This window comes from Bos indicus x Bos taurus, chromosome 2 (assembly GCF_003369695.1).
Source record: "Bos indicus x Bos taurus breed Angus x Brahman F1 hybrid chromosome 2, Bos_hybrid_MaternalHap_v2.0, whole genome shotgun sequence".
Taxonomy (NCBI): Eukaryota; Metazoa; Chordata; class Mammalia; order Artiodactyla; family Bovidae; genus Bos; species Bos indicus x Bos taurus.
In genome coordinates this window covers 26,985,097-27,001,996 of record NC_040077.1, presented here as the reverse complement: position 1 = coordinate 27,001,996, position 16,900 = coordinate 26,985,097, and the positions used below count along the sequence as shown (strand labels likewise).

General features: G+C 39.1%; 1 protein-coding gene across 4 annotated transcripts in view; it reads right to left on the bottom strand.

The window, feature by feature from the left end:
* The window catches only part of ABCB11 (ATP binding cassette subfamily B member 11), a 100,310-nt gene that overhangs the window by 43,187 nt on the left and 40,223 nt on the right, over positions 1-16,900 (bottom strand). For all 4 annotated transcript variants that reach the window (XM_027558411.1, XM_027558385.1, XM_027558393.1 and 1 more), the window contains 5 exons: positions 15,904-16,028; positions 13,537-13,711; positions 5,717-5,830; positions 3,153-3,263; positions 785-910 (listed from right to left, as the gene is read on the bottom strand). In XM_027558411.1, the coding sequence (XP_027414212.1) occupies positions 785-910; positions 3,153-3,263; positions 5,717-5,830; positions 13,537-13,711; positions 15,904-16,028 (651 nt within the window). The remainder of the gene's footprint in view (positions 1-784; positions 911-3,152; positions 3,264-5,716; positions 5,831-13,536; positions 13,712-15,903; positions 16,029-16,900) is intronic.

The following is a 16,900-nucleotide window of genomic DNA, read 5'->3' as shown; positions in this document are numbered from 1 at the left end:
TTATTAATATTTTTTTAGTTTCAGTCTATATTTACAGTCAGACAAAAACAAGGAGAAAGAGACTAAGTAGTTTGCAAAAATAATGTAATTATTTTTAGACCTAACATCTCAGAGTAACAATCAAGAACTGTTCTCTGTTAATGCTGGCCATGTAAGCTTTCTTATACTTAGTGTTTGGAAAACTTTAGGGAATAATAACAATTTTGTTATAATATGAAAAAAGAAATGGAAATTTTCCCTCACTGAAAAGGCAGCAATACCATTTTGAATGTATCTGTACATTCAGTTACATCACTGAGCAGATGGACTGATTATTCATTGAACACAACTACTATGGAGAGAATTCGTCCATTTGGTTTAGTCAAAAAAAAAATCATTAAGTCAGACTTTGATCCCTGGGAAGATCCCACATGCCGCAGGTTACAGCCAAAAAACCAAACCAAACAAATCATTAACTGAACTACGCAGATGTCAAAGTGCTGTCAGTGTTTGCTAGGTGTTTGTATTTGACCAATATATCACCATTTTCAACCTCTTATCCCCAGGTGGCTCACTAATAAAGAATCTGTCTGCCAATGCGGGAGAGGCAGAAGACACAGGTTCCATCCCTGGGTCAGAAAGATCCTTGGAGGAGGAAATGGCACCCCACTCCAATATTCTTGCCTCGAAAATTCCATGAACAGAGGAGCCGGTGGGCTAGTCCATGGGGTTGCAAAGAGTTGGACATGACTGAGAATCCATGCACACATCCCCATGTATTAAGAAGTTTCTAGAAGATACACACCATGCCTTCAGTGGGGTCATAGAATCGCTGAATGAGCTGCAGTGCTGTGCTTTTCCCAGCTCCACTGGATCCTACCATAGCTGTCACTTCCCCTGATTTAATGACTGTGCTAAGTTTATTTAAAATCTGCAGAGAAAATAAAAGAACAATGTTCAGATCATCATCAATTAGGCTACAAGTTAGAACACTTTGTTAGGAGACTGTGTTTGTGTTTACTTATGCCCTCATAGCAACAGCCATTGATTTTCATTAATAACCAGAAAAATTAGTAAACAGTGCTAGGATGTGGTTTTAGCATTTAGCACACTACTTAGTCATAAACTAATAGCCATAGCCAACAAATAACATGACGTGTGGTAACACTGTTGAAGTAAATAAGCCAGGCCAACCTCGAAAACTATGTTCCAAAATCTAATTTAAAACATTTCTGACATGCCAGGATACCTCAAGGAGACTGTCCCAATTAGCTTAGGGGAGAAAGTCACTTAGCAGTAAGACTTTGTTAAAGCAAACTACTGGCATTGAGAATAGAAGATAAAACAGAAATGAAATAAATATGTTTCAGTTCAACTGGTATTTGTTGAACAGCTGTCTCTAAACAGATATTATAAAGTGAGTTTTTAGCCATTTATTCAAAAGTGTTTACTGAGTAAGTACTACCTTGTTATTTATATTTCACTAGGCACTTTTACATTTGATGTTTATATATGTATGTGTGTTGTAATCAAGAATATACTTCAGAAATATCAGAATATACATGTACCTATCTTATATACATATATAAGTATGTATGTATGATGTATATTTGTTTCTATGTGTATATATATAAATTTATTTATGTTACAACTATGTAGTGTTAAAATTAAGTTGCATTTCCATGACCTCTGTGGGGACATAGAAATATTAAGGAAGGGTAGCTAACTATGGAAAACAGTCAAAGTTTCCTCAAAATATTAAAAATGGAACTGCCAAATGATCCTGAAATTTCACTTCTGTGTATTTATCAGAAAAAAACCGAAACATTAATTTGAAAAGATACATGCATACCAGTGTTCATTGCAGTATTATTTACAATAGCCAAGATATGGAAGCAATCTAAATAGATCAATAGATGAATGAGTAAATAAAATGTGGTATATATAGAGAGACATCTTCTATACTCATTTATCTACTGATGAATATATATATGTATACATATGCATATGTATACACACATACACACAAAGGAATTTACTCATACATAAAAAATTAAATATTGGTGTTTGTGACAACATGGATGAATCTAGAAAGTATTATGCTAGGTGAACTATCAGAGAAGGACAAATACTGTATGATCTCACTTATATGTAGAATCTAAAAAATAAAAGAAGCAAACAAGCAAAACAAAATGAAAACAGACTCAGAGATACAGAGAACAAATGAGTGATTGCCAGAAGGGGAAATATGTGAAGGGGTTAAGGAGGTAGAAGCCTGAATTTATAAAATAAATAAGGCACGTGGACATAATATACAGCATAAGGAATATGGTCAATAATATTGTAATGATTTTGGGTAGGGGCAGATGATAGCTAGACTTACCACAGTGATCATTTCATGATGTATGCAAGTATCTAATTGCTATGTAGTACACCTGAAAGTTGTGCAATATTGTGCATCAATTATTTTTCAATTAAAAGTAAATAAATGAAAAGAAAAAGATACTCTGTTAAAAATGAGGAATTAGTCTCCTCTCCTTCCAAAGCCAGTTCTTTTAGAGAAGTAGATTCTGTTTCCTGTAGGGTAAATTGCCTTTAAAGACACTTGCTCAGTAGGCGTGGGAACAGTGTAAATTTTCTTCACCTTGTGCCCAGAACAATTGCATAGTACAAGACAGTGATTATAAGATTACAAAATTACCTTTCCTCTAAGGACTGATCTAATGATCCTTGTAAACATGGATAGGAAGTAAAAAATTTCAGAGAGCAGCTTTCCTTTGCCACTTCCTGCCCCACCCAGGCAGAGTTCGACCTTCTGCAGCCTCTAAAGAGATACTTGGCACAGCTGTCCTGGATTGTTCTGATTGCCTTGCAGTTTGTTTAGCCTGCTCTCACAGTGACAGGACCTGCCACTCGTTTCAACAGGGTGTCACTCAGCTGACTTAACCTGAATGTGCTACCAAACTGTTCCTACCAAAGAGATTTGTATATTATTATTATTAGCACAAGGAATGTGGTTAGTGGCCTAAGGAACAAGACCTGAGGACACTTCCAGAGAAACATGCCTCTGTGCCTTGTTCCTGGAAAATGAGTCATGCTTCAGAAAAATAAATAATCTGTGGCTCTGGAAATGAATCATCAAAGAAGAAAATTGGGAAAAGATTGGCACATACCTTCACCTCTGGTCTGGAAGGATAGTGGAAGGTCACATTATGGAATTCAATTTCACCCTTAATTCGATCCAGCTTGTAACCATCTTCTGACATACAGTCAATGAGGGGTTTCTTAAGTGGAATGGAAAAGGGATAGAGCAACGGCATGTATAACACGCATTTACTGTCCATCTCAGTTTGAATTTATTCATAATACAGAACAGCAATCAGGCTAAACATTGCCAAAGATAAGCTGCTTCTACATTAAATTGTATTAATAATAGTAATAATATTCACTAACACTTATTGGGAAATTAATGTTGAGATGTATACTATGTAATTACTATTGCTATATAATTGTATTAAAATATATTATATATTATGTATATTATGTAGATTTATATATAACCAAACTTACATAAATAACATATAATTAATTATAATTAAAACTGCCAATAATCATATAATTGGTATAAAACATTATCACATTAATTTAATTTAATTAGTATTTTTATTTTCTATTACTATGACATATTTTATATAGTGAAAATATCACAATATAATATATGGTATTAATCTGTAATTAATATATTGGTATATAATATATTGATATTATTATGGAGTACTATAATATTGAGATACCCAGAAGACAATCTACAGGTGTTTTAATGTTTTTTCTTTTATGTGATCATCACCATAACCTAACTTGACAGATGATACACATTTGTTCATTGAGGAAGTAGAGGAGTCTCAAGTGGTCAAGATCCAATAATATCCTACATTTGACTATTGTAGATGATGATAGACACTAACTGAATGTTCTCAAGTGGTGTCTTCAAATGCCACCAACTTTTAATCAACATGCTGAATTTCACCTCCATGGCTGTTAGTAGTGAGCCTAATTCAGAACTTAACCATGGTGGATAATCAGACCAGAGTGAGGGTTATCTCCTGCTACCAGAACACTCAGGGCCAACTTCTTCCTTCTCTTACTCTAGTGAGAGAAACTCATCATCCTATCTCTTTTTGGGGCTACAGTGTCATCTATTTCTCCTTCTTTATTCTTAAATTTTTAAATGCCTTAATTTTTTGTAATAGTTTCAAGGGAGTTTTAGACACATCTTTTTTGAGCATACAACAATGCCAAGAATGAGGTAGAATTTGGATAGCTCTACATGGTTTTCAACTATCTTTCTATAAAGCCCCATAAATGAAACCCCAAAATATAAAACAGATAAAGTGATGGACAGTTTCCTCAGGCAGATTCTAATCTCACCAACACTAACAATGTAGGGACACAACGCACGTCTGGATTTCCAGGGCTTCTGACTCAGTCCTGGGCATCTTCTCAGAGATGTTCGTAGATTTTGACCTTTCTATCTTGATGTCCAATGTGCTCCACTAGATTAATCAGGAAACTCTTAGCTAGGCTACCAGGGTCAAAGCCTGTAGACTTTCTGTCACATTTAGAAGTTAATCTAATCTTATGAACTGGGTTTTAAAGTCCTGTGTGATCTGGCCGCTTCCCATCTCTTCATCTTATCTCTTGCTCACTCTGTTCAGTCACACTGACTTTGTTTTATTTCCTTACACTCACCAAGCCCTGTTCCAACCTGAATATGCTCCCTGCTCTTACCTCCCAGGCATCACTCCTCTCCTAAGTACTTTTTTGTATGGCTGACTCACCTGCTTTGGTTCTCAGTTCATAACTGGTGTCACTGTCACTCAATATAAAGTCTCCTTCCCCTACCCCAACTGCTATTGCAGTGACCTGTTTTATTTCCATTACTGTACTTGCTGCTGCTTCTTAGTCGCTCAGTTGTGTCCAACTCGTTGCAACCACATAGACTGTAGCCCGCCAGGCTCCTCTGTCCATGGGGATTCTCCAGGCAAGAATACTGGAGTGGGTTTCCATGCCCTCCTGCAGGGGATCTTCCCAAGCCAGGATCGAACCACATCTCCCTAATTGCAGGCAGATTCTTTACCTTCTGAGGCACCATTGCACTTATCACTGTCTAATATTATCCTATCTTTGGATATGTCTACTTCGTTAATGCTATTTCAAATCCTGAAAGATGATTTCAGAGTACCTCTAGTACTTTGGCCACCTCATGCGAAGAGTTGACTCATTGGAAAAGACTCTGATGCTGGGAGGGATTGGGGGCAGGAGGAGAAGGGGACGACAGATGATGAGATGGCTGGATGGCATCACTGACTTGATGGACGTGAGTCTGAGTGAACTGCGGGAGTTGGTGATGGACAGGGAGGCCTGGCGTGCTGTGATTCATGGGGTCGCAAAGAGTCGGACACCACTGAGCGACTGAACTGACTGACTGACTGACTGACTGACTGACTTCGTTAATGCCTATTTCCCATATGATATGAGAGGAGGGGCCTTATTTGCTGTATTTCAGCACTCTAGCACTCCCATCTCATACTGTGGTCTGGCTCATGACAGTACTTATTAAGTATTGCTGAATTAAGGGCATTGTGATAGTTCCTTATATTTTTTAACACTGAGGATAAATTCCTCATGAGTTCATTTCTCTCCCTGCCCTCAACTTTTACTTTTGGCTTTTACATACCCGGTCTATTGTCTCAAAGATGCTGGCGGCTGCAGCACGCCCAGCTGCAAAGGCTTCCAAACAGGAAGAGGCATTGCCAAGATTTAAAGCTCCTACTATGACACTGAGGAAAATCTGAAATAAAAAGAGATAAACATAGTTTTCATCAGTTTGTAAATAGTGTTCATTGTCATTTGGGCTATCCAAGTGAACTCAAAAATTTCTCAGAAATATTCTTCCATGGGAGTTTTTTTGTGTGTGTGTGTGTGTGTGTGTGTTTTTAATGGCTGTGAGCAGACCACCTTAGGTCTTTGTTGGTCAGAGACATGCAGTCCTTATCACTTGGTCCTCTCCATAGGACAGCTCACAACATGGCTTTTTAAAATTTATTTATTTATTTTAATTGATTTATTTTGTTGTTGCACTTGGTCTTCATTGCTGCATGCAGGCTTTCTCTAGATGCGTCTCTTCAATTTGATGTGCAGGCTTCTCGTTGCAGTGGCTTCTCTTGTGGCGCATAGGCTTTAGCTGTGAGGGCTTCAGCAGTTGCAGCACATGGGCTCATAGTTGCAGCTCTTGGGCTCTAGAGCATGGGCTCGTAGTTGTGGCACATGGGCTTAGCTGCTCCTCAACATGTGGAATATTTCTGGACCAGGGATCAAACTAATGTTCCCTACATTGGCAGGCAGATTCCTATTCATTGCACCACCAGGGAAGTTCCTTCTGTGGGAGTTTGAAAGCTAAATAACTCTTTGGAAACACTTGGGATAGCTTTTGTTCTGTCAAGTATCTCCAGTTTTTCTACTGTTATTATTTAAAAGAATACATTATTTTTTATTGAACATAACTATTCTACAAAGAATAACATGTTTTTAGGTCAGTAAGAGGTGTATAAGGCAGCATATGGACACTGAGTGAGTTAGAGTCATGACACAAGAATTTGATTCATTATATAAACAGCCTTACAATAGTTTTCTGATGAAAGGGTTACTGAAACAATAGAGACACTATTATTAGCTTGACTATCCTAGAGTTCGTTACATGTAATATGTGCTTACTGCTAGCTGTATTCCTGCTACTAGTGAACTAATTTTTAGGATAACTACTGCTATACCTGGCTTCCCAGGTGATGCTAGTGGTGAAAAACCCACCTGCCAATGCAGGTAGACGTAAGAGATGAGGGTTTGATCCCTGGGTTGGGAAGATCCCATGGAGGAGGGCTCGACAACCCACTCTAGTATTCTTGCCTGGAGAATTCTGTGAACACAGGATCCTGGCAGGCTGCAGTCCATAGGGTCGCAAAGGGTTGGACACGACGGAAGCTACTTCCCACTCATGCATGCACAGTTATACCACTACCACCAGTAATAATAACAATAATAATCAGGTATGTTTCTAAGTGCTTTACTTGTATTATTTCATTTAATCCTTACAATAATAGAGAAAATAGAGGTGTATAGAGGCTGCCTAACTTAATGTCTCAGTGTATATTAAGTGGTAGAGCACTATTTGAGACAGGACTTCCCTGACAGTTCAGTTGGTTAGGAATCCACCTGCAATGCAGGAGACCCCGGTTTGATTCCTGGGTTGGGAAGATCCCCTGGAGAAGGGAAATGCTACCCACTCCAGTATTCTGGCCTGGAGAATTCCATAGACTGTACAGTCCATGGGGTCACAAAAAGTCAGACATGACTGAGTGACTTTCACTTTCTCCATTCACATTTTGTTCAGCTCTCAGGCTCATCTGCTGCTATTGCACACAAGTGGAGTAGCCAGCTTCCTGGGTAGAGCTGGGGAAGACGTTTTTTGACTCATAAACCTGGCCATCTCACTAAGTTAGGGGAAGGCTACCTGATCACGATCAGTTGTTCCTAACCAACAGCACTGTTTTTATCAGTGCTATTTGTAAAGGAACAGGCAATTCCTCATGCTGGCCTCTAGGATGAGCACACGATTCTTTCTCTCTACTCTTTCAACCAAAGAATGATTGTTTTTCTCATGACTCATATGGAGGCTGTTTCCTTGGTCGCCGTCTATTGAGGATTGGAGTTATTTGCTGAGCTAAAATAAAGGTTGACTCCTGCTTGAATGTAGTCTTTTTCAGGTAATCAAGTGATCCTAGTCTGTGGTAGTTCCATGAGCTGGATTCTTCCCATGGATTATATCACATCAGAACAAAATGCCCCAGAATTCTTCCCCATTCTCTTTTTCCCTTATGGCTAGGCCATGGGGCTTCTCAGAGCCTGCTATCCATCTCCTCTCTCTCCAATATCCTCTCTAATCTATATATCATGATGCTGTGGGCCAGCTTCTTGACGTCTCCCTGAATTCCCTAGGCTATGCATGAGATAAACATTCTCTCTTCATCTGTTCTCCATCTGTCCATCTGTCCTTTTCCTTAATTATGGCAGGTATTCCTCCCATGGGCAGATTACTTAATCTCTCAAGCCCTGATTTCATTATTGATAACATGAGGAAAATGACTGCATATACGTTAAGGAGTTTTTACAGGGATTAAATGATAATGTGTGTAGAGATGATTAATCTAAGGACAGCTATGGAAATAATAGTGATGATGGTGATGAAAGAAGTGAGATTCCACATAGGAAGTGATAAGATGAACAGACAAAGTACTTGTTCTTGGTTTAATTTTCCACATATCCTGGTTCAAGAGTTGGTAAACATTTTCCATAAAGGACCTGTTAGTAAAGATTTTAGGTTTTTCAGGCCATATGGGCAGAAAGCAGTTATTCAACTCAATTCCTCAACTATGTAGGACAAAAGCATTCATAGACAGTAGGAAAAAAGTGACTGTGGCTATGTTCCAATAAAATGTCATTTACAAAAACAGGCCACAGTCTCGATTTGATTTGTGGACCATTGTTTGCTGACCCTTGGTCTAGATTCTAGACCAATTCACTAGTGGCCTAAATTGAAGTTTGAAGTCAAACCCTTAATCAGCCTGGTTTTTGCAAGCATTACCTGAAATGAATGTCTCTCTTGAAGTTCTTAGGTGAAGAGTGAGTGAGACAGACAGAAAGTAAAAGTGTTAGTTGCTCAGTTGTGTCTGACTCTTTGGTACACCGCCCCCACCCCCCTCCACCCACCACCAGGTGCCTCTGTCCATGGAATTCTCCAGATGAGAATACCGGAGCGGGTTGCCACTCCCCTCTCCAGGGGATCCTCCCAACCCAGGGATCGGATCTGGGTCTCCTGCATTGCATGCACTAATACCATTGCAGGAGCTAGCACATCTCCTGGTAGACCACCATCTCTCATTCCAAATATCACAGTCTTTAGCCCTGTAAACATTAGTATGGGAAGAAGGTGGGCAAAAGAAGCCTCTGAGGAACAGTGTATCTGTGAGTGTGCTATGCTGGAGAGGGGATCTGTGCACAGAAAACAAACTTGTGGTTACCAAGGAGAGGGGAGTAGGGGAGGGATGAATTGGGAGTTTGGGACTAGCAGATGCAAACTATTATATATAGAATGATAAACAACAAGGACCTACTGCATAGCACAGGGAACTATCAATGTATTCAATATTTTATAATAACCTATAATGGAAAAATATCTGAAAAAGAATATATATATATATGTATGTATATATGTAAAACTGAATCACTCTCCTGTACACCTGAAACTAAAACAACATGGTAAATCAACTGTACTTCAATTAAATAAATAAAATGAAATCTGTGGCGCTTTGGAAGAGATTCAGAAACAGGAACACAGTGCTTAATGGGTCGGGTCCCAGAATCACAGAAATCTGGGCTCAGATCCCACCCTCTGCTACTTGGCATATAATTCTCACCTCGTGGCTCCATCTCATTTTTAAGTGGTGGCATAATGGCATCAGTTACAGAATGAAGTTGTGACTATTACACATGGTAATTATATTAAATACTTCACTCAGTGCTTGACACCTTGTATACACTAAATAATGCTCCTCTCTATTACTGCTGTTACTTTTTCATTACCGAGTCCTGAAACTTAAAAGGGGCATGAAAGAGCAGACTTCAGCACCATTCAGTTCCCTTTTATCTTTTTTTTGTAATAGATCACAGAGTGCGGTTTTTGTCTATGTACAAGTGATACTAATTACCGCCATTTATGTGAACTACTTACCATTTAGGCCCAATTACCATGCAGCCAATAATGATTTTGTGCATCACAAAATGTGTTAGATTAACCTAATTGTTAATTAGTTTAGTGGATTAAAAACACTCAGCTCATGCAAACTCAGCCTTAATAGTTCACAGCTCAGAGCATGGCCAATAAAGTGCATGCACATGCAAGACAGAGAAAGAGAAAGAACCAGAAAGGGAATGCTTACCAACAATCATACTGTTAAAGAATGTTTCTCCTCTTCCCAAAGAAAAATTTCTTAAGATATAAATGGTGGCTTACAAGGAGTAAGAGGTGAGGTTAGTAACTGATGATTAAAAGTTAGAGACATATTACATATCATGTCTGCACATAGTAAGTACTCAAAAAATATCCGTTGACAGAAGGAATTCTTATAGAAGGTATACAGTAGCCTATAATCCCCTGGGCAGGAAACTTGAAGGTGAAAACTTGTTAAATGAGTTAAACAAGGTTGCCATTAGACTAAGGTAGCCTTAATGCCTTAGCAGGTTATGTAAGCCACCAAAACCTAAGCCTGAATGCCTCAAGGCTAAGAAATCAAAACCTAAGGACAAAGCTAAATCACAAACAGCCAAAGAGGCTTTCCAAAATAAGGCAACTACCTCCCAGAGTTAGGTAAAATTAATGTCCGTTGAGCCGCTGATGCTATCTAGCCACCTGGTATGCTGCATGCAGTCCATGGGGTCACAAAGAGTAGGACACAACTTAGCAACTAAAATAACAACAAAATAAGGCAATTACTTAAGCTACAGCCAGCCAAATAATTTCCTGGCTTTGCTTCTTGCTCTTCTCTTCTCTGTTTGTCTTTTCCCTAACTTCTATTAATAGAACCCCTCTAGCTACTCCTGGTGGGCCCAACTGGAATTATTTTTGCTCAAATAAACTCCTAAAAATTTTAATATGCCTGAATTTATCTTTTAACAAAACCATAAAATTGGATCTTTTCTAGAGAGATTCAATAAGGATTTTTTTTTTTAATCCAATGGTTCCAACCAGAATTGTGTATTTTCAATTTACCATTTTCTCATTATTCCCTCTGAAACTGTTATTTGTGAACATTTCTCTCCTCTACTCACAGTCAAGGAATCATAAGAAGAATCTCTTTTCTCAGTGAATGCCTTTCTGCAGAATGAGCAGATACAAGCTGCTGAGACTGAAGTCAACTACAGGTATTTTTGGTTTGATAAAGTTGAAAGTTCTTAAGAGTCATTAGGTCAATAAAGAAAAAGACTTTACAGTCAGATTTTAGAACTGCAGTAGCTTCACTGGCTTTTCAAATGTGCAAAGCTGTATTAAAGTTATTAAGTGCTTAAATTATAATAATAGTAACACTTTCCATCTATGCTATCCCTTTCAGGTTTACAAAACATTTTAACATGATTCATCATATTTAATTTTTTTAAACAAAGTTCAAGTGATGCCAACTGTTTATCTTTAAAAGAAAAACTAAAATTTATAAAGTCCTTCTTAATGGCACTTCCATGGTGGTCCAGTGGATAAGACTCCAAGCTCCCAATGCAGGAGGCCTGGGTTCAACCCCTGGTTAGGGAACTAGATCCCACATGCTGCAGCTAAGAGTCCACGTGCCACAGCTGAAGATCCCATGTGCCACAAAGAAGACCCAGTGCAGCTAAATAATAAATAAATACATTTTTAAAAATCATTCTTAGTGTATTATCAGGTTCTTATGAAATAAAGTCAGTGGCTTAGAATGATTATAGCCTGGCCTCTAATAATCATTTCTATTTGCAAATAAAATTTCTTTTTTTTTTTTTTGCAAATAAAATTTCTATTCAACTTTCCCTGCTGCTGCTGCTAAGTCGCTTCACTCATGTCCGACCTTGTGTGACCCCACAGATGGCAGCCCACCAGGCTCCCCAGTCCCTGGGATTCTCCAGGCAAGAACACTGGAGTGGGTTGCCATTTCCTTCTCCAATGCATGAAAGTGAAAAGTGAAAGTGAAGTCACTCAGTCGTGTCCGACTCCTAGCGACCCTCTGGACTGCAGCCTACCAGGCTACTCCATCCATGTGATTTTCCAGGCAAGAGTACTGGAGTGGGTTGCTAGTGCCTTCTCTGTCAACTTTCCCTAAATATGTATTTATATAAAAGCAGTAGGTCTCAAATTGCAGTCTTCTGGCTAGCAAATTTCTGGTATATGAGATTTTGGTATTTTGTGTTATTTAATTTATGCCTGTCCTACAAGAATCTGGAGCCAATTTGTTTTAAATCTTATATGAAACCACTTGCATGCCTTTAAAATTAATATAATTTATTGAATAATCAATAGACCAAATGAAACATATATTTCTTATTTTACCTCCCTGACCTCATGGAGCTTACTGTGTGAAGTTGGGAACGATTGGAACAAATATAAGTAAATGCAAGTGTTCGGATGCATTCAAGGACTCTAAAGGAAAAGTTCAGCAGGACATGCAAGAGAATAAAAGATAGGATGACGGGACTTCCCTGGTGTTCTAGTGGTTAAGACTCTGAGCTCCCATTGCAAGGAACTTAAGTTCTATCCCTGGTCAGGAAACTAAGATTCTACATGCAACAGGGCACAGCCAAAAAATGATAATAATAAATAAAAGCCTTGTAAACTAAAGATCCCATACAGTCCCAGGGACTGCAGCCTGCCAGGCTCCTCTGTCCTTGGCATTTCCTAAACAAGAACACTGGAGTGGGTTGCCATTCCCTTCTCCAGGGGATCTTCCTGACCTAGGATCAAACCCAGATCTCCTGCATTGGCAGGCAGATTCTTTACCACAGAGCCACCATGGAAGCCCCAAGAAAAGAAAAAAAAAAGATTGGATGATCATGGAACACCTGACTGGTGAAGTGCCATCCAGTTAAGAACTTGAACAAGGACAGGAGCTATAAAGGTGGCAGCGGGGGGAGATTTGGGGATAGTAAGCAAGAGGAAGAGCTTTCCCTGACCCCAGCCACACCTGGTTACCCTGCTCTTCACAGTTGAGGGTCCTGTCCTCTGTAGCATATAATACCATTGTCATTACACAGTGATGTGATTAGTTATTGCTCACCTGCCCCCACTAAACTGTAAATTCCTTCAAGGCAAAGATCACACTTCTTTTGCTCACTATTGAATCCTCTGCACTTTGTATTAATCTGGCATATATAGTAGATGTCCAATAATTAATTCTTGAAAGAACAACTGAAAAGATATTGGAAATTAAAGTAGCCAAGGCATTAGCTATAGCTTGGCTACACTGCAAGTGAGAAATAAAATATGCCTGTATTATCTGTTCAGTTGAGGGTATTACTGACTTCATATTTTAGTAACTCATTTTATTTCACAACTATGTCCAGCACATATCTCATGCTATTATTAAGCTCAATCACATAAACTATTAATTTTTAGCTGAGAGATCTCTGACTTTCCATTTTCATGGCATATTATGTTTTGGACTCGGTTAGAAAAATCATTGTTTTACAGCTAGAAAATCTTCCATTGATTGAAAAGCATTAAATTGCAAATCTTATCAACTCAAATGCTCAACATCCCTTTACTATGAAAGTCACAAGTATTGCTTGTATCTGCAGATGGACTCCATCAAATCACTGAGGCCGTCCTCTCTCAGACACTAATGGAATAAACCAAATGCCTTCTCTGTGGACTTTTCCTAGATACAGGCAGGAAATGTTCTGTCTAGGTCATCAAGATGGAAGTACCTGGACAAGAACTCCTGGTGTATATTCTTCGTCATCCAGGACAAGTTTGGAGCCATACCAGAAGGCCAGCGCGTAACACAGGAAGATGAGACACCACATGAATCCAGTAAAGAATCCCATCACTATCCCTTTTCTAATTCCCCAGCGCTGGGCAAACACAAGATTTTTCTCATACCTGTGAAGAGAAAACATTTGAGTCTATTTTAGCAACAGCAGCTTAAGTTAAAATGTTTAAAACAGGCCACAATGCAGTGGTTTTAATCAATGATAATAAAATCACTCCAAACACAGAGCAGCTGTAGGGAAAGAAAACAACAATCACATCTGTGTAGTTGCTTAAAATTTGTTTCAAGCTGGCATTGACAACGTATTGATGCCTAAGAAAGTCTCATAGTTGATGACTTCTTGGATGAGTACGATGGGGCAAGTTTTGCCCCCAGGAGAAAAGAATTTTCAACAAAACGATTTGGACATAAGAGATCCAGTACTGTTGTTGCTGGCCAAAATCGTCACTTTATCTGCCGACTGGGGCTGAATAAGAAAATACAGAGACGGAGTTTGGAGGAAATAGAAAGCTGCCTTTAATTCTCAGCCAGCAGAGAGAGTAACACAGTAGGCTCATCAAGAACTGTGACCCCCTCCATGAGGAGTCTAGGGGCTTATACAAGATGAGGGCTTGCAGTCAGGAGCCAGTGATGAGAAACAAAGGTGTTAGGATCTTGTTCAAAAACATAAGCTAGCGTCAATAACCCAGTAATTGAGTTTGGCAGTTCCCTGGCTCTGTGGCCTTCCTCCTGATACAAGAGCTACAAGGGGAAGAGGCTGTTTCGAAGGTAAGCAAAGGATAGTAGGTGCGATATGTAACTCTTGCAGAGTAAGGGGGCAGAAAAGCAAACTTAGTTATAGATATGCAGAGTTTGGAGCAGTTAAAGTAAAAAAAAAACTAGGATTGTTCAGGTCTTCTCACTGTTCTCTTTATCTTCTTGTCCTCAGGAAAGAAAAAGAAAAAAAACTCCTTCCTTTTCTTTACTTTTCACTGCAACACTATTTGAGTTTGAATTCTTTTATTAAGTCATATGGTATGAAAGATAATATCTCTCATAGTGGAGGAAATGGGCTACTGAAATTTTTTATGAGAAATAAGGTAAACAACCAAAGAAGCAAAAGAGAAAAAAGAAAAGAGGATAATTAGATAGTGTGTAAGTTGCTTCAGTCATGTCCGACTCTGTGTGACCCCACCAGGCTCTGCCGTCCCTGGGATTCTCCAGGCAAGAACACTGGAGTGGGTTGCCATTTCCTTCTCCAGTGCATGAAAGTGAAAAGTGAAAGTGAAGTCGCTCAGTCGTGTCTGACTCTTAGCGACCCCATGGACTGCAGCCTACCAGGCTCCTCTGTCCATGGATTTTCCAGGCAAGAATACTGGAGTGGGGTGCCATTGCCTTCTCTGAATTAGATAGTGTAAATCCTATTTTATTTTTCATTTGGTGAATTTGGTAGCAACTGAGAATGTGATCATGCTAGATCTATAACATATGAAATAAGAGTTTAATTAAGTTGGTGGCTATTTTATAGAATCAGTACCTAGAACCTGATAAACACGCAATAAATACTAAATAAATGGAAAAATAAACAAAATCAAAGTTTTAACAACTGTGTTGTTTTGGCCATTTAGGTTTTGATATGTATTAACAGTTATCTCCTAGAATGATGGTCTGTAATATATCAATGTCAAATTTTGTTTGATTGAATGGAAATCTTGGACTTCAAATGAGCCTACGGTAGCTAAGTAAAACACATTGAATAAAATGCTATTCAATAAAAATGTGCAGAATTGCATTTTAAATCTTGTAAGTTTTTCCTTAATGGCAGAAGACAGTGGTTTAGATTGGCATGAAGTGTGTGTGGGGTGCATACACACACATCATCAGAGTTTGACGTAAGTATCCAAACTAAAATCACTTTTTAAAAACCACCAACTACATCATCTTCGAAAACACAGAGCTAAAGGTTTGGGAGTCTTTTGTAAGTGTTTTCACCAATCTCATTACTTTGCTTAGCTATTTCTTGAACAAAAGCTCCCTCCGGGTACCCTAGCAAGGTGAATCTGCCACTTTATACAAAATGGGGGAAGATTCAGGGTAGTGTGCAGATCAACAAACTCCAAGGAAGTGTCAGACATTTCAATTAACTAGCTTTTCTTTCTTTCTTTTTATTTCTTACTCCCTTTTTATTTTACTTTTTGGCTTTGCTACGAGTCATGTGGGATCTCAGTTCCCTGACCAGGGATGGATAGAATGCACAGCCCCAGCATTGGAAGCTCAGAGTTTTAACCACTGATTCACCAGGGAAGTCCCTCAATTAACTAACCTTTCAACCTCTTTTTTCTCACCACCAAAAGCAGCCACTGTTCGGATAGATGATATGACTTCATCAGCAACTGAGCCAGCTTTGGCATAGGCCCTTAATTCATAGTCGGTAAATCTGGACACACTCTGAAATCCAAAAGAAGAAAACAAAATGTGAAGACCAGATAAGTCACCTTGTCACTCAGTGGTGTATTTAGCAGAGTAAACACGTGGTATGGCTTAAGACAAAACTAGATTCCCACGGGGACAGTGTTTACGAAAGAAAGAATTTGGTCCAAGTTTGAGCCATGTTAAGCCTCATCTGGGCTTCCCTGGGCTTTCCAGCTTCATCTGGGCTTTCCTGGTGGCTCAGTCGGTAAAGAATCTGCCTGCAGTGCAGACCACCTGCAATGCCTGAGACCACCAGCAATGGCAGAGACCACCTGCAATGCCAGAGACCACTTGCAATGTAGGAGACTCGGGTTCAATCCCTGTATTGGGAAGATCCTCTGGAGAAGGAAATGGCAACCCACCCCCATATTCTTGCCAGGGAAATCCCAGGAGCAGAGGAGCCTGGCAGACGATAGTCTACCGCGTCACAAAAGAGTCAGATAAGGCTTAGCAACTAAACCACTGCCACCACCAAGCCTCATTCATGGATGTTTGTTGACATATCAAAATAATTCCATTAAAAGTCAGCTTCAAAAAAACTCTCACAGATTAAGTCCCAGATAGGGCATTTTGCGGGACCATAGTGTTTCAGTCATCATATTAATGATGTTTTCAAGTCAAATTGTCACATTTCATTACTATTGGCCAAAGGCCATGTTATAGTTTACAAACACCAGATACAAAGACCAAGGACCATGCAGGCATCATATTGATTAGAATATAGAATAAGAAAGAGGTTCTGAGCGGCCAAAAACATGATATGATACGCAGAGGCAATTCCAAAGGAGAAAACTTACACCACTTCAACTCTACTGTAGGGGTTCAACTAACGAGGTTTGCTTTTCACA